The sequence below is a fragment of the Suricata suricatta genome, chromosome 2 (assembly GCF_006229205.1).
Source record: "Suricata suricatta isolate VVHF042 chromosome 2, meerkat_22Aug2017_6uvM2_HiC, whole genome shotgun sequence".
NCBI classification, from domain to species: domain Eukaryota; kingdom Metazoa; phylum Chordata; class Mammalia; order Carnivora; family Herpestidae; genus Suricata; species Suricata suricatta.
The window spans coordinates 146,729,587-146,750,129 of record NC_043701.1 but is presented as its reverse complement, the minus strand read 5'-3'; the positions used below and the strand labels follow the sequence as shown (position 1 = coordinate 146,750,129).

General features: G+C 47.3%; 1 protein-coding gene across 1 annotated transcript in view; it reads left to right on the top strand.

Annotated features, from left to right (window-relative positions):
- The window catches only part of LOC115276160 (FERM and PDZ domain-containing protein 2-like), a 29,941-nt gene extending 12,354 nt beyond the window's left edge, over positions 1-17,587 (top strand). The window contains exons 8-14 of the mRNA XM_029920030.1: positions 58-196; positions 2,270-2,341; positions 4,408-4,582; positions 7,923-8,073; positions 8,713-8,851; positions 15,675-15,830; positions 16,819-17,587. Of these exons, the coding sequence (XP_029775890.1) occupies positions 58-196; positions 2,270-2,341; positions 4,408-4,582; positions 7,923-8,073; positions 8,713-8,851; positions 15,675-15,830; positions 16,819-16,845 (859 nt within the window). The 3' untranslated portion in view covers positions 16,846-17,587. The remainder of the gene's footprint in view (positions 1-57; positions 197-2,269; positions 2,342-4,407; positions 4,583-7,922; positions 8,074-8,712; positions 8,852-15,674; positions 15,831-16,818) is intronic.
- Positions 17,588-20,543: the final 2,956 nt, after the last annotated feature.

The window sequence follows — 20,543 nt, the reverse complement described above, 5'->3', positions numbered from 1 at the left end:
GGGCTTTACTGTTGGAGGCTGTTCCCATTGTTAATCACCTGTCCCCTTTTTGGCCAGTGCTCTTCCAATTGAAGTCCCCCCACATCTTCAGGAGGGACAGCGGCGGCTCAGTTCCAGCACTACTCTGTCTGCGGCAGCGGAAATCTTACACCCGGCAACTCCTTCTCAAAGAGGTTTTCCACAAAGAAAAGGAAAGGTGAGCAAAAGAGGACTGAAGGATATTCTCCACAGTGGTTTGAGTGGGGACCTGTGTGGGGCTGGCACAGTAGTTGGAAATGGGCAGGGTCCTCTGGGGATGGGGGTGGTCAGGCTCCCTGGGCTGAGATTAACAGCATTAAACTAAAATGAACTTTGCAGTTGTGATCCAGGGTGATAGGTGTTTACTGAGTGGCCTTGCTCTCGTAAATACTGTGTGGGATAGAAGGTTGAACATGCCAGGTCTCACTGTTCCGAAAGTTGGTAGCCATCGATGTGGGGTGGTGGCAGAACAAAGTGTGTGAAATAAGAGGGCCGACGAAGCTGAATGTACTTGGAAGGGGCCTTGCGAGCAAGCAAAATTCAGGAGCAAAGGTTTGGGTGGGGCAGAAGGGAAGGGACATTCTGCATTCTGCTTGCTACATGGGGTAATAGGGTTTGGGTGAGTGTGTGGAGTTCAGGTTACAGAGTAGCCAGGCCAGTACGCCTTGGCCTTGACATCCAGGCTGACAGGGGGATGGATGTCCAGTGGCCCCTGCAGTGTGCTCATGACTCCGGGAACGCTGTCTCCTCGCAGGCAGGCCGGTCTTTCCTGAAGGTCCGGCTTGATAAGCCTGTGCGGGAGGGCGAGATTGGGGGTGGTCCAGGCTGCACCTTGTGCGGGAAACAGCCCTGGCTCCAGGCAGCAGAGCCGCTTCTGGTGGTTCAGAGAGAAGTACCCCCATTCCTTGAACAACACGGTCATTAGCTGAAAAATTGGTTTAATAATCACACAAGCCCTCGGTGATCACAAGGGGATCAGGGGTCCCTGGAGCAAGGACACACCCCCGCTGAGGAGGCTGTTCGCTGAGGAGACTGCCTTTGCCCAGCATTCTGGATCCCTTTGGGTACTTCAGACCCAGATGTCTCCGGAAGGCCTTTGTCTGTCTGTCTGTCTTTCTGTTGCAGAGAGATTTGCTTGAAGCTCCCTAACCAATTTGAGAGTAGTTGAGCCTAGAGCGGCCTCAGCACGTCCTCCTCCTTGTGGCTCTCGGCTCCCACACCCCCTCCCAGGTCCTGGTGCCCTCAGGTGCCACTCACAGGTTCTCATGAGCTTGAGGGGTGGGTGGTGTGTAGACAGGGTCAAGGAGGCCTTTTTCACCTTCTTTGGTTTTTCTTCATGATCCCTCACTATGGATGCTTCTACTGGAAATTCTCAGGACGCAGGTCACCTGCCGGCCGGCCTTTTGGCCTTTTGAGGCAGGACTCTTGGTGGTTCCCTTGGGGGACACATTGGTAGGACTACCCAATCCTGTCACTCTCTGGTGTTAGATTTGAGCAAGTTTCTTAACCACTCAGAGCCTCAATTTCCTGCCCAATGGGTCAAGAGTATTCATCCCACAGGATGATGGCTAGGTCTAAACAACGATGGGTATTAAAGTATTTCCAAGTCACACGTGTGATACAAATTTCCCAAGTGTGAAATTCAGAACAGCTGCCCAGGTACCTTAGTGATTCAACATAAAGAGCTGGAAAAATGTTTCATTAATCCGAATCTAAAGATATTTTTGCTTTAGAAAATCTCTTGCATATAATATCTTTTATATTCTATGTGTTTTATAATTCTGATACATACAAAAGATTATGTAATGATGTGTGAATTATGAAACATGTAACAAAGGAGACACCCAATGTAAGAGCATTATACTCACCTTTAAGACATTGGCTTTAAAATGCCCCACCTAGTTTTGATTTTTCACTTTGCTTTTCTGTTTGGAGTATCATTGAAACTACTGTATTGTAAATGATGGAAAATAATTGCATATGTTAAAAAAATAAATTGTATAAAAAAATAAAACAAAATAAAAAAACAAAACAAAAACAAACAAACAAACAAACAAACAAACAAAAATGCCCCACCTAGCTGGGGCCTCAGCCCAGTTGAGCCCCATTTCCCTGAAGTCTGAGGAAGGGGGTATAGGCAGGGGGCAACGAGAGATGAGCCCATGGGGAGAGCCCAATCCCAGAGCCGGGGGCCCAGACCCCTAGAATGTGACTTCTCTTCTGACCACAGGTGACTGAGTGTTTCCCACAGTTCTCCAGGCCGGAGTTCGTCTTGCTGGCTGGAGAGGCCCCAGTGACTGTGCATCTGCCCGGATCAATTGTGGTAACTACTGAATTGACTGGGCAGGGGTGGAGGGTGGGGAGGGAACCACTCTGCTGGGCAGGCCTGGAGGCTGAATGACCTCTGAGTGGGGTCTCTGGCTGGGAGGGCCCTGAGGTGGGGGTGCTCACTCTCTTTTCTGGGCTCCTGCCAGTGCTCTCTGTCAAGTCCCACTTTTGCTTCCTGTCTTCAGCACTTCCTCTTTTTGAAGAGGAGCCTTGTGCTACTTCCGGTTCATCCTGCTTGTCTTTCCAGACTCAGCTCCACTTTGTCACCTTAATGAGCCAGGAAATATTGTTTGAGCACCTGGTAGGTGCCGGGCCTCACTCCAGAACCCAGATCTATATAATGTGAGCAAAATAGACTCCTTTCCACCTGGAGCTCACATTCTGGCATAATTGCACTTGTCTATTTTCTGAGGTGGAAAAGTCAATCTCCCCTGCCTTAGCTTTGCTGCCTAGGCTAGGGAGGACTGTGGACTCCCAAGGGGTTCAGCTTCCATATTGGAGGGGTGGGTGAGAGGCTTGTACTTGCTGAGATCCACTGAAAGAGCTTTGATGATACCAGCCCAGAGTGGGGACAGCCATGCCCTGCTTCATAAAGTCTTGGGAGGGGGGGCAGTGTGTGCTTTACTGAGACCCTTCCTGAGCCAGCCTCCTGCAGAGGAGGGGAGCAATAGGCTTCCCTGGAGAGTGGAAAGGGGCAGTGGGAGGGACAGGTTGGGCTGGGCTGGAGCACCGGGGAGTAAAGGAGCAGAATCCATCTTGGCAGGTGAGAAGCAGAAACTCCACTTTCCCATTGGACCTCACTTAGAAAGTACATGTTCAAAGGCACAATTATGAAGAATTCCAAGGGGGCTCTTGCAGAACATTAAACCCAAGAAGAGGGCCCTTCAGAGCACATGGGGTGGCCCCACACCTCTCTCTTAGCCTTTGCACCAACATGCCTCAGAGTGTTTTGTGTGATCAACACTGCCCAGGATCATATAACAACCCTTTAGCACAAGGTCCTCAGTTCCACACTGGCCCCTGCAGTGTGGGGGCTGCCCCTGGGTGCCACAAGGGCTGGGATGCGGTCACAGGCATGGTCTCCATGACACTAACGTCACACATGCCAGTGTCCATATCCATGACTGTCCTCTAATGAGGACTATTTGGGCCAAGGTCCAGCCCAGACCCCTGACTTTGCTTTGAATACAGGGGATACTCCATCTATGTCCCTAGAGAGGTCAGGGCTCTGAATACAAGGTGCCATGGAAGTAGAAAAGGGAGTGGGTGGCTCTACCTTCCAGGCCCTCCAGACAAGAATTTTGAGCCAGACCTAAAAGACTAGTAGGAACTTGCCATGTGGGGAGAGGAGGAGGAGTATTCTAAGCAGAGGACATTGTGTGCAAAGATACAGGTTCACAAACCCATGTGGGGGCAGAATGATGGGTGGCCGAGCAGTAGCATCTGTGGTAGCAGATGAATCTAGAATTAATCTGAGCAGGGTGAAGAGAGAAGTCGGCTGCTGCTTATCTTTGGATGTGGCTCTGCTGATCAATTTCTCGGTTCAGAACAATTCCTTTAGCCCCTATCTCCTCATTGGATCTGTTCTCACCCTTATTCTCTCTGCTGTGCTCTGGGTTGGCGGGGGGGGGGGGGGGCTTGGAGGAACAGATTCAAGGTGATTGACACCCCTGGGACATATGATTCATGGATAAAGTCCCTCAGCCTCCTAAGTCCTTCTAGGAAGCAAAGCCCAAAGGGCAGCTGGGATTTCAGCAAGGGAGGGCCATCTGCTGGACCTGGCCCCCAGCCTTCAGAGGCCCTGAAGAGACTTGGAAAGCGTGGATTTGAGTCCAGTTCTGCCTCTTACTAATTCTGGCACCATTCCTTACTATGCTTACCATCCCTTACCTAGTATCTCTGAACCTCACTTCTCATCTACCTTATGGGAACCCTAATTATCTCATAAGGTTGTTTTTCATTAAGTGAGACAATGTGTATAGTGCTTAGCACAGTAGGTAGCCCACAGTAGCCTCCATGCCTCTTAGTTATTGTTATAATTGATACTATTATCATTTTCAGACCAAAAAAGGGAAATCCTATTTGGCTCTCAGGGCCCTATGCGTGGTGCTGTTGAGTGGGCAGTGTCTGGAGGTGAAATGTGACATTATGTCAACAGCAGGAGCTGTCTTCAGCGCTGTCATGTCTTTTGTCAACCTTGGGGAGCTCACCTACTTTGGCTTGGCTTACATGAAAGGTAAGTGTGTGTGCATTGCCTGCTGGCCTGGTGCCTCATGTAATAACCCAGAGATCTGGAAAACTGAGCACTATTCCTTCTAGAAAATTGCTTGAGGCTGGGCCACCTCACCTTGCACGTGTAGGCATCAGTTAGCACAGTGAAGCTTCAAGTGCTCATTGCAAAGTGTCAAGGAAGCACAGAAGATTATAATGAAATAGTATATGTAAGAGATTATGGGTTTCTGTGATTTGCTGGGTCTGGTTGATCTGGTTGATCAATCTCGAAGCACTGATGGTAGATAAGTGAATGTTTAAAGCATCTCCATGTAGGGATGCTTGGGTGGCTCAGCCAGTTAAGCGTCCTACTCTTTAAAAATTAAAAAAAAATGTTTTATTATCTATATTTGAGAGAGAGAGGGAGACAAAGTGTGATCAGGGGAGGGAAGAGAGAGAGAGAGAGAGAGAGAGGGAGACAAAGTGTGATCAGGGGAGGGAAGAGAGAGAGAGAGAGAGAGACAGACAGACAGACAGACAGACAGAATTTGAAGCAGGCTCCAGGCTGTCAAGACAGAGCCCAACATGGGGTTTGAACCCACAAATGGTGAGATCATGACCTGAGCCGAAGTCAGGTGCTTAACCAACTGAGCCACCCAGGTGCCCCAAGTGTCCTACTCTTGAGCCCAGCTTAGGTCATCATTTCAGGGTTGTGAGTTTGGGCCCCATGCTGAACCCCAGTCTAGGCTGAGCCTGGACCCTACTTTAAGAAAAAGCATTTCCACATAGGTGAGGATGGCAAATGGTGCAGCCCCTGCAGAAAGCAGTATAGTGGTTTCTCAAAAAATTAAAGATACATTTGTCACATGATCCAGCAATTTATCACATGATCCACCTTTGCACACACACCCAAATAATTGAAAGCAAGAGTTTTCAAGAGAGATTTTTGCACCCATGTGTGTAGCAGTGTTGTGTACACTAGTTAAACTCTGGAAGCACCTCCAAGTGTCCATTGACAGATGAATGTGTAAGCAAAGTGTGTTATATACATATGATGGTATGTGATTTCACCTTAGAAAGGAAGGAAACTCTGACATATGCTACAACATGGACGGACCTGGAGGATGATGTGCTGAGTGAAATGAAACAGTTGCAAAAAGACAAATATTGTATGATTCCACCAGTGTGAGGTACCTAGAATAGTCAAAATCATAGAGACAGATGGTAGAATGGTGGTTGTCAGGGGTGGGGCAGAAGGGGATTGGGGCTGTGGTTTAGTGGGTACAGGGTTGCAGTTCTACAAGATGTCGAATTCTGGAGATGGGTGGTGGAGATGCTGCATGGCAATGAGAATATAATTAATCGTACTGAACTGTACATTTAACTATGATTAAGATGGTATATATATTTTATTATGTGTGTTTTACCACAATAAGTTTTTAAAAAAAAATTTCCATCGAATCGTACAGGACTAAGGGGAACTCAGCAGTCTACCCAGGAACCATTATGAAGATCCTGAAGGAACAAGTTCTTTCCTTTTCCCCAGCTCTGCCCTTCCATTAGGGACTCCTATGTCCACCTGTGTGAATGTACCTTTGCTGTAGGTGAAGCTCTCTGAGTGCTGTGCGGGAGAATGGAAAGGAGGTAGAGTTCGGATTATATGGGCTCTCAGGTTCAACTCTGGCTCTGCCGGCCTATCTTGCTTAGGAGTCATAATCTTGGTGTTCGTCTATTCTCCCATCCCCCAATGGGAGGGGCTTGGGGGCCTGTTGTGGGGTTAGTTAGTGTGCTACTCGGGGGTGGGATGGGGTAGGGGTGTCTTCTTCCCATAACTCTCCACAGACCTCTGAGAGACCCCTCTCTCAAGGAAAAGCATGACCACTATAGGCTTTGATGTGATAGACTGATGTTGGCTCAATCTTTTGTAAAGTATGAAAAGAATCTGTAGGAAACACTATGGTTGTATTGATCTGTAACATGGAACCTAAAGAAAACCAGTGTGTTTGCTCTGAGTTCAACCTTGCACATATCCCAGACTGCTTCCCTGGGTCAGGTGTGCTTCCCAGACCCCTCCATGTGGGCATTCTTGAGCTGCTAAACTGGGATGTCCTGAGTAAAATGCTCAAAAGTCACCAGTCTGGGGCTTTGAAATAAACCCACCGGGAGGGTTTGCTGGCCAAACTATTATGGACACCTGTGTATCACTTCGGGAGAAGTGGCCCCAAGGGAAGGGTGCGTTGGTGTGAGGGGTGAGATTCAGCAGCAAGGACTGAGGGCAGAGGGGGCGGAGGTCTGGGCGCTGCGTGGGGAATGCTATTTGAACTTCTCTGGACACCTCCTTCCCTTTCCTCAACACGACAACTTTTGAGAGAGAAGACTGGTTGTTCACTTCAAAGGTCTGCCTTCCAAAACTTGGCAGAACCCCTGTGCCCAGGCCACCTGCTGTAGTGTGCCTCTGGGCTGAGAGGGTGAAGCATGGAGAAGGGTGTGGGTAGAGCAGGGCTAAGGCAGACCTGCAGGGGTCCCAGAGGGAATGGGGGAGGGGGTCAGGCTTCAAGTGAGGAGAGCAGAGGGGCCGAGGCAGTGCCTGCAGTAGCTGGGGTGGATTCACCCTCCCTCCCAGCAGTGCTGGCGACAAACTCAGCAGGGGCTGAAGTCCTGACCTTGGAGTGGAGTTTCCAAGCTGGCAAATCCAGGTCAAAGATGACTGCACATATGCCCTGTCAGTTTGCTGGGGCTCCTAGAACAAAATACCATCTTTATTTCTCACAGTTCTGGAGACTGGCAAGTCCAAGATCAGGGTTTGAGCATTGTCAGGTTTGAGGTTCTGCTCCTGGCTTGCAGATGGCCACCTTCTCATGGTGTCTTTACATGGCAGAGAAAGTGAGCCCTGGTCTCTTCCTTTTATGACACTGATTCCATATGGAGGCCCCATGATAAACCTAATTACCTTACAGAGGCTCACCCTTCCCCTATTACATTGGGGGTAAGAACTATGGGGAGATACAGACATTCAGTCCCTATCATGCCCATGCCTGGGGAAGTTTGGGGATGATCCAGTCAAGGCATTAAATAGTCATTTCTTTGTTTTTCACTTTACTTCTGTATGACGGTAGCTGGAAGGCAGCTATTAAGTGATATCTTCTCTGAGATAAATAATCACATTTCTCCTCTTGGCCCTGAGTTCATCTTCCTTGACTCTCTCCTCTCTGTTTCTGACTCCTGGCCCCCCACAGACCCAGCAAAGTTGGTAGCAGGTGTCTAGAGGACTTGCTTGTCTCCTGTTTGACCCATTTGGGCAGAGCTTGGGGATGTGGATGCGAAAGGGTGATGTCTGCCTGACTGCTCTTCCCTCTCCATTTCAGACAAAGAGTTCTTTTTCTTGGACAATGAAACCAGGCTGTGCAAAGTAGCTCCTGAAGGCTGGAGTGAACAGCTCCAGAAGAAGACCTCTTCAAATACCTTCACACTCTTTCTGAGGATAAAGTTCTTTGTCAGTTGTTGTGCACAGCTCCAGTGAGTGCTCCAAAATTCTCCATTTGTTCCTTAAAGGACCTGTATCCATGCTGGCTGATGTTAGAGATGAGGGGTAGCAAGTGCTTGGTGAAGGGTAAATTATGCATAGGTAAAAACAGTCATTGTGGTTGATCTTGTTGATTACATTCCAATACGATAGAAGAGGGGGAAATCAGTGTTTGGGTTCTGGTCAAAATGAGAACTTGCCCTTTTGCTTCAAACATGGTCCAAAGCCAAAGTTCTCCCTTGACCCCAAAATGACCCACCTCAAGCAGCAGGTCGGGGTTGGAGGAAAGGATTATGTTTGGCTTTGGAGCTGGGTCATTGTCTCATTATTCCTTTGCTGACTGAAAACATCATCTGAGCATCAGTTTTCTCATTGACTCACAGCAACAAACATCTCCGTGGGTGTTGGGTCAAGTGCCTGGCACAGAGTAGTCCTCAACTAGTGGCAGGAGGCATGATGTGGGTAATAGAGGAGACCACACTCATCTTACTGGCATTGACTTCTGGGCTCTTTTAGCTTGCATCCAATCTGTTCTCCTTTCCCTGCTTCCCAGACTGAGAAAGCCCTCTGGTTTTAGTGTCTCTCTCCCTCTCAGCATTCTGGTGACCCTTATTCCTGCCTCTCTTTCCCAGGAACAGCCTGGCAAGGCACCAATTTTATCTGCAGCTTCGGAAAGACATCCTGGAGGAGAAGCTGTACTGCAATGATGAGACACTGCTGCAGCTGGCGGTCCTTGCCTTGCAGGCTGAGTTTGGCAACTACCCCGAGGAGGTAAGGGTGGAAACCTGGGAGCTGTGGTGGGATCATTGGAGAAGCAGTTATGGGACAAAGGGGAAGTACTAGAAATGTGGAGACTGAGACTTTGTGAAGAGTTTTCAGCATCTACCACTGAGATTGAGGAAAATGGCATCCATCCATCCATTCATTCATCCATCCATCCATCCATGCATCCATCCATGCATCCATCCGCACACCTACCCACCCATCCATGCATCCATGTATCTGTCCATCCATGCATCCATCCATCTATCCATCTATCCATCTATCCATCCACCAAGCTTTCACTGAGTGCTTTGCTAGGCTATGGAGGTACAAAGATGAACAAGCCAAGTGTACACATTGGAATGTACTTCTAATTTGAGGTTTCTCATAAAAACAAAAATTTGCTAAATTTATTGAGTTCCCATCCTCTTCATCATTACCAACAGTAATAGACACTTTATTAAGAGATCACTCTGTACCTACCGTTGATCTAGGCATTTCCCACAGTGTTAATTCACTCAATCCTCATAGCAACATTGCTACTACTCACATTTTCTAAAACAATCTGAGACTCATGTTGCTAGAAAATGGTAAAGTCTACATTTGAGCCTAGGTGTGTCTGACTCCAAGGCCAATGCTGATTCTGCTGGACACACTGCTTCTCAAAAGCTTTAGTCTTTTTGGCCAAGTCCTTGTCCTGCAGCAGAATCATACATAAGTTTCTTTGATTGAATTTGCCTGTGATGGTCTTGTGTTACAGTTCTCAGTAAGTTAATAGAGGCTAGTGGCTATTTAATTTGCAGATGCATCACAGAAGGGAGGGATGATGTTAATATATTTACTTACTTATTTAGGATTAAAAATGGGGACACAAGGCAGGAAGGAGGGACCAGCCAGGTGAGCTGTGATAGAGAGCAGTGGAACTTTTCTCTGGGTTCAGGAAGCCCCTACCCATGTTCCAGATGAGGGGAAAGGGGCTTGGCAACATACCTCAACTGAGACTGAGTCATGTGACCCAGCAGGGTAACATGGCACCCAAATGTGGAGGCCAGCTCTGGCTGCATTGGGAGAAGTGGAGAGGGAAAACTGAGCAAGCAAGGTGGGCTCCCCACCAGCCCACTGGGCTCTCCCTTGGATTGTAGTGCCATTGTTATATGACAAAAGCTAGGTGTCTCTAGGAAGTGCTTACCTTGGAGAAGCAATGCTCTAGAGAAACCCAGAGAACCTTGTGAGGGAGGAATCCACTGCTCAAAGGGAAAAACATAAAAGGCTTAATCCCTATGCCCCGGGGCCTTTGACTGCTTTCCAGGCATTATCTGTATATCCATCCTCACCTCACCTACCTTCCAAGGCCAACCCCAACCTCACAACTTTCCTGGCCTCCCCACAGGTAGAAGGAACCTCACTCTGGTCCTTTTTTTTTTTTTTAAATATTTATTTATTTTTGAGAGAGAGAGAGAGCATGAGTGGAAGAGGGGCAGAGAGAGTGGGAGACACAGAATCTGAAGCAGGCTCCAGGCTCTGAGCTGTCAGCACAGAGCCTGATGCGGGGCTCAAACCCATGAATCATGAGATCATGACCTGAGCTAAAGTCGGATGCTTAACCGACTGAGCCACCCAGGTGCCCCAGTGGTCCTTATTTGACATCTCCTCCACACCCCGTGGCCAGGACAAGGGATAATTTAGCAATCTGTTGATAGCACATGACAGGAAATCAAGCTCAGATTGGCTTAAATAAAACTAGTACTTTACTGGTTTGCAAGACTGAAGTGTTCAGGTCCTGCCTACCCTTCTGATAGGCTTCTAGTCCTTTTACTGCTTACCTGGTAGCTTCTTCCTATCTCTTCTTAGCTCCAGGCCTGGGGTCCTAACCATGCATAAGACTTGCTGGGCTCAGGGACTCAAATGACATCAGCAGGACTTGGGCTTCCTGTATCTCTGGGCTGTGCTCTCCTCCTTCAGTTTTGTCTTCTGTGGCTTCTGGATTCTGCACTGCAGGTGCAGCCTGACACCAAAGGGAGGATATCTCTCTCTCTCTCTCTCTCTCTCTCTCTCTCTCTCTCTCTCTTCTCTTCTCTCTCTCTCTCTTCTCTCCTTCTCTCAGTAATGTCATGGAAATCCTGCAGTTCTGTGTCATAGGTTCTGATAGGGTCTTATGTCTACTCCAGCCAGTCACCGTGTGGGGGAAATGCCATGCTCTGATTAGTTAGACTTGGGTTACATGGCCACCGGAGAATCAGGGTAGAGTTGACACTGTGCAAATACGTAGACTTAGAGGGAGGAGGGATGGTTCCCATTTCCAGAATGAGAGGGAATGGTTGCACATGGCTAAAAATATGTCTATCACTGGTGAGCACTTAGTGGTTGGCAAGGCTACATCCTCGATGAACAAAGGAGTTGTGTTTAGTTGAAGTTTTTTGTCTGTTGGGGTCATGTTGGTCTGGCCTTGTGTTATAGGCTGAGGAATGTTCCTCCCAACTTTATATGTTGAAGCCCTAACCTCTAGTACCTTATTTATTTTTGAGAGAGAGAGAGAGTGTGAGCAGGGGAGGGTCAGAGAGAGAGGGAAACACAGAATCCAAAGGCAGGCTCCAGGCTCCGAGCTGTCAGCACAAAGCCCAACCCAGGGCTCAGACACACAAACCGCGAGATCATGACCTGAGCCAAAGTCTGCCGCTTAACCAACTGAGCCACCCAGGTGCCCCTGGAGACGGGTGTCTTTAGAGGGTTAATTACATTAAAATGAGGCTTTCTGGTCGGGTCTTAATCTAGACACATTAAGACACATGGAGATACAGGAGCACAGGGGAAAGACCAGGTGAAGACAGGGAGAAGATGGCCATTTGCAAGTCAAGGAGAGAAGCCTCAGAAGAAACCACCACTGTCAACCCCTTGATCTTGAACCTCTAGCCCCCAGAGCTGTGAGAGAATAAATTTATGTTATTGCAGACATCCCGCCTGTGGCATCTGCTGCAGAAGCCCCAGCCAGCTAAGTCGGAGAGGGAGAAGCTGCAGCCACCAGCGAGTGTGGACGCCTTGGCAGAGATCTGTGTCTTTAGTCCTCATGCAGTGTGTGTGGGGGCAGTGGAAAGTGTGGCTGTGTGCCTCAGTAACTGGGTTTAAGAGCAAGGACCAGTTCAAAAGTTAAAATGGTTCTTGAGAACCGTGGCTTTCAAATGTTCTGTGCCATGACCGATGATTAAAGAAAAAAAATAGATATTATGACCCAACCCACACCCCTATGTTACATAGAACAGAACTGAAGCAAAAGTTCAGAAAGTAAGATGGACCCTCTGTATACATGATACACACTGGTGTTTCCCATCTTATTGTGGTTTGTTCATGCTGGTTATAAGCCATTAACCATTAGCTTGCTGATGTGTTATGAGCAGTTTGAAAAACACTCTTTAGCCTAGAGCATTATCGTTTTGCCTTCTTCCCAGTAGATCTTCAGAAGGGACTGCCATGTCCAGAATCTTCCAAGGCCCTCTTTATCTCTCACTCTGCTGCATTTTTCCTCAGAGCGTTTACCACCGCCTGCATAGTATATGCGTTTATCAACCGTCCTCCACCTCCAGCACTTTCCCCAGATCCATGGAGCCTCGACCTCACTGCTATGGACCAGAGCAATGCCAAGATGCTCTCTGCTGTCCCCACATGGCCCCCAAAGGCAGACATTGTCATTTTCTCTTGTATGTGTAAAGGCAACAGATTACACAAACCCATTCATTTGGGCACTCAGACCCTCAGTCCTAATTTATGGAGAGCCTGCTCCATGCTTGGTATCATCTAAGCCTTATGTGAACCCTGCAAAGCCCATATTATTTCCAGTGGCAGTTGAGAAAAATTGTGCCTCTGTGAGTTTAGGTAGGTTGGTGAGAGCACACCCAGGACTCCCTTCCAAGGCCTCGCTTCACGGTGAGCCAGGCACTGCGGTGGGCACATCAGAGGGTGTTGGGGAGACCCGGAGTGGAGGGCCTGTCCCTGTGTGCGTGTCATCGAGGGGGCAGGAGGAGAGGGCCGTGGGCATTTCACTGCAGCCCTAGCTAAGGTGGCCATGAGACTGGGCGGCACTGCCAGCCAGCTCTGGGTCGAACCTCATGTGCCCTCCTAAGGGGCTTATATTTTGTTGGATAAATGGTTCTGGTGCTGGGGGAAAATTTAATTTGGAAACCACTGTAGTGAAAGACTGGGAGCCACTGCAGAATTCTAAGCAGGGAAGTGACATAATTACATTTGCATTTTAGAAAGGGAGACAAAGACATGTTGGTATAAAAATAAATCTTCTTAATCACATCATTGCGACAGAACAGCTCTCCTCTGGGTGCATTCCCTTCCAGCCGTTGATTATGTGGGGATGTTATACAGGTGTAAGCATTGCTACTTCTATTTGCATTCTGCCCTCCCACTTGCTGGCACATGTTTTCCGGTGGCCTTCCTCCTCCTCGTCTGTGACAATGACAGTGGGAGCCTGAGCAGGGCTGGGACTTTGCTCACTTTTCCATGCCCCCACTGTCGGGCATCAGTGCTGAGTAAGTGGTAACTATTACTATTACTGTTCCTGTTGCTTCTGATCTTTCTTTTTGATGAAGAATGTGGAACTAAATGCTTGTGTTAGGGCTATTTTAGTTTTATATTGATTTCTTCTCTTGGACATATTCCTAGCTGGGTCAAAGGTCCTAAGCACTTGTAGGTTCATGTCAAAATTTTTGAATGATAGATATGGAGATCTCCCATACTCCTTTGCCCCCACACATGCACAGTCTCCCCCATTATCAACATTCCCCACAAACATGGTACATTTGTTCCAGCTGATGAACCTACATCGACACATCATCATCCCCCAGAATGCATTGTTTACATTCATGTTCACTTTTGGCATCGTGCATCCTATGGGTTTGAACAAATTTATAATGACGTATGTTCACAAGTATCATACAGTAGTTTTACTGCCCTGAAAGTCCTCTATCCTCCATCTGTTTGTCCCTCCTCCTCCACCCCCACCTGCCAACCATCCCCTGGCAATTACCAATCTTTTTATTGTTTCTATGGTTTTGCTTTTTCTAGAATGTCATATAGATGGAATCATACTGGATGTGGCCTTTTCAGATTGACTTCTTTCAGTTAATATGCATTTAAGTTTCCCCCTCCCCATGTCTTCTTATGAGTTGGTAGCTCATTTCTCTTTAGCACTGAGTAATGTTCTGTTGTCTGGATGTACTATAGTTTATTTATCCATTCACCTACTGAAGGACGTCTTTTTGCTTCCAAGTTTTGGCAATTATGAATAAAATTGCTATAAACACCCACATGCAGGCTTCTGTGTGGACATACATTTTCAACTCTCTTGGGTAAATACCAAGAAGCATGATTGCTGGATCATATGGAATGACTATGTTTGGAAGGCAAATTGTCTTCTACAGTGGCTGCACCATTTTCCATTCCCATCAGCAACGAGTGAGGGTTCCTGGTGCTCCAAATCCTTACCAACACTTGGCGTTGTCAGTATTCTGGATTTTGGCCATGTTAATAGCATTCTGATTGCTTTTTTATGCAGCAGATTGCTGAGCAATTTCTTTCCATCTGTGTCTGAGCTTAGCTTAGTTTAGCTTAGCATGGGCTAGCTCTCAGTTGAGAATTCTTAGTCCATGGTCAGTTCCACACCAGGAGAGGGGGGACGATTCCCTTCAGATCCCTCATCAGACTGACTTGCCCATCACCGGCCCTGAGAAGGCAAGATCCTCCCAGTTCCTGGCTGCCTTCCTCAAGGTAATTGCCCTCAGCTATGGAGAAATGCCTTGGTCAAGTTTAAGGTGGGAGGGGCTGCCTGAGACCAGGACATGCTGATTCAGGAATACAGGGCAGGGTCAGCTTCCTCTGAAAGTTCTGCCTTTCTCATTCCTTACAGTAGACCCCAAGACCACCCCCTCCAAAACTTCTTTTTTTTTTTTAAGTTTGCTTATTTACTTTGAGAGAAAGTGAGGGAGGGGCAGAGAGAAGAAGAGACAGAATCCCAAGCCATCAGCACAACCCGATGTGGGGCTCAAACTCACAAGCTATGAGATCATGACCTGAGCCAAGATGACCCCTCCCAAAGTGCAAACATCTCTGCCCCAGAGTCTATATCAGGGAACCCTGCATCAGACAGTGAGTGGTGCTGATCTCCTAGCTGCTCACAGTAGGGTGGCAGCCTCAAGTTCCCTAAAGAGCAGACTGGCTGGAGGTTCAGGCTTGGGGTAAGGTGGGGGTATCAGATCTCTTGTTCAGGAGATGACTTCTTGATCCCCTTCCTGTGGTAAGATGGTGGCACAGCCAAGACCTCCTTCGCAAGAGGGGACAGTGTACTCAGACCGAAATGCTAACTCAATTAAAAGAAACAAAGTTTAGGGCTAGGGTTTTGCTCTGACTCTTGGAAGGTGGTGTGGCATCAAGGAATGTGTGAGAGCTTTGGATGATCGAGTCTTGTTTCTGTCACTAAGTGGTGTGCTCTTGGCCCTCTTGCATGACTTCCTTCCTTGTTCATTCTGTTCATCCTGCCAGTGGCAATAAAACTATCTTCCTAGGACTACTGTGGGATTGAAAGAGCTGATGTGTTCTGAGGACCACTTGGCATACAGAAGGTCTCAAAAACAGGTGGCTCTTTTCTTCTATTCATGTCATATGTTTTGGACAACTTCTAATATGGGAGAAAATGTTATCCTAGGTGGGCACTTCAAGGGAGCATCCTTGCCCTGGGGCCCTAACTGGGGTTGGATTGCAGACAGGCTTCTGTTGTGCTCAGTCCTGTAACAGGCACCTTGGCTATGCCCTTTTTTTCCCTGCATCTTTCCAGCAGATAGAGAGTAAAGCCTATTTTCGGGTTGAAGATTACATCCCAGCGAGTGTAATTGAGAGGCTGACTGCTTTCCGGGTGCAAGCTGAAGTCTCAGAGATGCACCGTCTCAGTCCTGTGCTCTGGGGAGAGGATGCCGAACTGGAGTTCCTGAGGGTAAGGTCTCTGTGCTCTTGGGAGTGGGTGTTCAAGGGCATGCAGTCAGTCCTCACGCTCTGGAACTTTCTCTGGAGGATTGGATGTGCTTACCCACAAGGAGGTATGAGCAAGGGACTTGAGACTTTGGGAGGAAGAAAGCTCTAACATCCTGCAGGGCAAGGGGAGGGTTCTGGGAGCAGGTGGCTCCCCCATTGGGTAGGATTTCGTGGGCCAGGTGGGGATGGTAGGACCTCTCTTTAGCCATAGAGTTCACAGTCACTTTTCTCACAGAGACATATGGGAGAACACTCAAGTACAAAATTGCAGTATGAGCCAAAAGCAAAGCCATCGAAAGACCTCAAGTTTCCAGCCTTCCAGGCAACTGTCCTTAGTGCAGCACAGATGGTGTGGTCCATGCATATGGGTGTAGCTCTGGTCCACACTCTCTTCAGCCCTCAAGCAAAAGCAGTGGCATTTCAGCCCCCGATACCTGTGGCACACTCAGGGCCTAGGATGGATAACCTTTGTACAGGCCACAACTTACCTGCTCTGGGCCAAGGGCTGCATGGAATGGAGAGAGAAAGAACATGCCTCCTGCCCCCAGGGAGTCCTACATCTCCTGAGGAGGACAGACAGGTACCCAGAGACATGCATCATGTGCTGTCTGATGACAACAATAACAATGTGTCAGGATAGGAATGAGGGGCCACTTTGTTCCTGCAGATGGAGCTGGGGGGGTCACGTGGGAGCCCCCACCCCCTTCAACCCAGCTTCCCCAGGGCAGGATACTTGACTGGCCTTTAGAGCTGAGGTGGGTTTCAAAAGAAGTTCTGAATTTATACATTTCTCTGTGCAAAAGTCTCTCAAGATGGATAGAAACTGTTTGAAACTGTTCATGGGGTTTTTTTTGTTTGTTTGTTTTTTTGCCTTTAATATGGATGGGCATTGGAAAGCAGACCTGCCCAGGTGAGCTCTGGCTTTTTCTTTTTGGTGTGTCACTTAGCAGACTGTCCGCAACACCTCGCACATGTAAGCCCACAAGCACTTCATCCGAAGAGCCCCGACAGAAAGGAACTCACTGCTTCCTCTAACCCAGCATTTGTGCATATTCCTTGTCCAGAGGATACAGCCTTACTGTGATGAGGGACAAATGGGCACCTCCAAGACATCAGCGCACATCTGATGGAGGGTGGCCGCAGGACCACAGAACCAGTGGGGAAGCCAAGGGCTCGGGCCTGCGGAGGTCCCTATAGGACCAAGAATGCCCAGCTGCTCCCCCCTCCCCAGGGTCCAGCTTTGTTGGCCCGACTCTGTGTCGCTCCCTCTCCTGGTTGAATGATCGGAACTGATTGTGAAGGAAGCCACCATCTCATAAGCAGAAATACAGGAAGACTTGGCATCAGTCACTGATGGAAAACCCGGATAGATTTGGCTTCATTTGCAAGCCAACCTACTAGCGTCAAGGAATACTGGCTTTTAGTTCCTGGTGATGGCTGGCTGGGCTTCCTAGCTCTGTGTGCCAGCCCTGGGGCGTGAGACACCCACACGAGAGGGCTTTGAGACACCCACACGAGAGGGCTTTGTGACCCCCATAGCACAGTGTGAACCTTCTCTGTTTGGTGAGTGTTAGTTAAGCAAAACCCTCCACCCCCATAATGATAAAAGTAACAATTTGCCCATGATTCTGCTATCTGGAGGCAGCGGAATTATATTTTGTTGCGTTAATTCTTGTCTCTGTTCTGTGCATTCACACGTGTACACGTATACACATTAAAATTGGGCTTATATTATATATGCAGTTTTGTGTATTTTTATAATCCCATCACACCAACATTTTGAAACTTTATTTTAAATCAACACATGGTGTACCCTAAATTTTTTCTCAATACTTTGTTGTTTGGCACATAACTTGTTTTAAATAGGGGACTATTTTAAACAATACTGAGATTAGCACTTTTTTTACAGGAGTCTTTAAACAAATTTTTTTAATGTTTATTTATTATTGAGACAGAGCGAAACAGATCATGAGCAGGGGAGGGGCAGAGAGACAGGGAGACACAGAATCTGAAGCAGCCTCCAGGCTCCGAGCTGTCTGCACAGAGCCCGATGTGGGGCTCGAACCCACCAACCGCGAGATCATGACCTGAGCCGAAGCCGGCCGCTCAACTGACTGAGCCACCCAGGTGCCCCACACTTGTTCTACATGAGTCTTCAGCTGCATTGGTACTCAATTCCTTAGGGATAGAACCTCACGAGTGGAGTTCCTGGGTCTCAGGTTATGAACGTTGTAAACATTGTCGATAAATATTGCTAAGACACTGTACGTTTTAGTCCTTTCTGTACTTTTATTGTCCCCTCTCCTAGGCTGTAAATGTCAGGGCCTTGAATTCTCAGAGCCCATCACAGGGCCCAGTTACTCCATAATCAGTCACTGGATTATTTAATTACAGTTCCTCGTGGCACCTCTTTTCCATGATCAGATGGTGCCTCTTGGCCCCCAGTTCACCGATGACTAATTCTGCTAGTTCATCATCTCACACTAGAAGACTTGGCAGAAATCCAGTTAGGGTAACGCTGAATAACATACTCTGCCTGGAAGATTCACAGCTATATTAGCATATTAATTTCAGAACAACCTGTTCAAGGTTAACTCAATGTTTTCCAAACTTCTTCAGCCCTGGAACCATTTTTTCTCCCACATAACTAGGGGTTTTGATATACGATTAAACTATTAAGGCATTTTTTTTTTAGCTGTTAAAATCATATGGGCTGCATCCTGCGTTTTACCCCAGTTAGCATTAAAACAATGTATTCCCCAGATAATTACAAATGCTTTTGTACATACGCTTTCTAAAGGCTGCCTAATGATCCCTTTTAAGGCAGCATTGCCTTTAGGGAACATTTATCTCTGGCAGCTGGTCCCCCAACCCAACATTGCTGTCGGCACCAAACTTGAGAAAGATTTGTCTTGATATATTTTTCTTAGGACAGATTCCCAGGAATGGAATTACGGGGTCAAAGGATACATGAGGTGTTATGATTCTCTTGATGAACCAGTCTGTTCCAACAGTTTTCTTTATAGCAAGGGTGCTGCATCGGCTGGGAGCCAGGGGAGTCTGGGTCCAGACTACACCTGGCCTGCTGGGTAGGGAGCAGGAGGAAATAGAGAGATGCCTCTAGGGACATGGAGATACCGTGACCCTCTGAGAGCAGTCAGCAACACGGAATGACCGGGAGAGGAGCTTCCCACGATTTCCTAGTAGAGCGTGGAGACATAGAGAACATTATTTATTGTTTTTACATATTGAAAATGCCCCCGAGGATCTTATGCATATTCACCCCTGTTTCCAAACTTTATGGAAATTCTGTATTTTAGCTGTGAAGAGTGAAGCCTCAGAAGCAAACGGACTCATACTTCCATTTGTGACTCTAAAGTCTCCGCTTTCTGATATGAAAAGAGATAGCTACACTCAGCTGTTGTGACCGCTGTGAAAGTTAATGTGAAGATTATGTGACATCATCCAGGGCAAATGTTTAGGATGGCACTTCCCCTTTAAAATTTTTGTCCCTCCATGTACTTCAGATCACGTCCTCTCTATAGAATTAAAAAATGAAAATTAAAAATGAGATTAAATACTAAACACTTGAATGTAAGCAATTCTAGCAAAGGTATCTTTATTCTAGTAAAGCCCATTTTAAGGCTTTACACTTTTTTTTAAAGAAATATCACATCAAATTACTTAAAAGAATTTTACCTTATTGTTTTGGGATAGCCCTAGTATCCTAAGCACATGCCTGGTCTGGCCATTGGATATTTTAGCCCCAGTGCACAATAAATAGTGTTCTGGATGCTACTGTTGATGACAATGATGATGATGAACAGTATCTCTAAAGTTAAAACAAACAGACTCAGGGCCTGGGTACTTAATCAAGTTCATGTAAAGATCTGTAGCCTCTGCAGGCAACAGGACCTGTCTGCAGAAATTATTTCTTTTTTATTATTTTATTTTTTTTTTAGAGAGACAGTGTGTGCAAGCAGGTGAGGTGCAGAGAGAGAGAGAGAGAGAGAGAGAGAGAGAGAGAGAGAGAGAGAATCTTAAGCAGACTCCATGCTTCATGTGGAACCCAACACAGGGCTCAATGTCACAACCCTGGGATTGTGACCTGAGCCAAAATCAAGAGACAGAAGCTCAACCAACTGAGGCACCCAGGAGCTCCTGTTTGCAAAGATTATTTACAGAAGGAAAAAAGTACAGTTAGGATCCCTAAAAAGGAGCTCTCAAATAACATAATTTGTCCCTATTTTTATTACCCTGAGTGGCGGTGGGAGAAACTGGCCAGGACAGACTGCTCTCTTTTGTAGGGTAGAGATGGGATACCAGATCTCACCAATTAAAAATGAGATTAAATACTAAACACTTGAATGTAAGCAATTCTAGCACCCTTCTGAGAGGGTATGAGTCCATTTGCTTCTGAGGCTTCACTCTTCACCCTTCTGAGAGGGTTTCCAATTCCTGGAGCAAGGGGTCTCTGCTGTGAGTCCCGGTGCATCAGCCTCTGATGAGAACTGGAGCCTTCCAGGTGAAGATGAAGGTAGTAGACACCAGGATAGAGAGGTGATTACCATTCAGACATAAAAACATTTGCATCAGATTTATACCAGGTCTCTTAAGAATTTGGTGGGGCTGATGCAGTCCTCATCTCTGCTTGACCCTCAGGGCTCTGACAAAA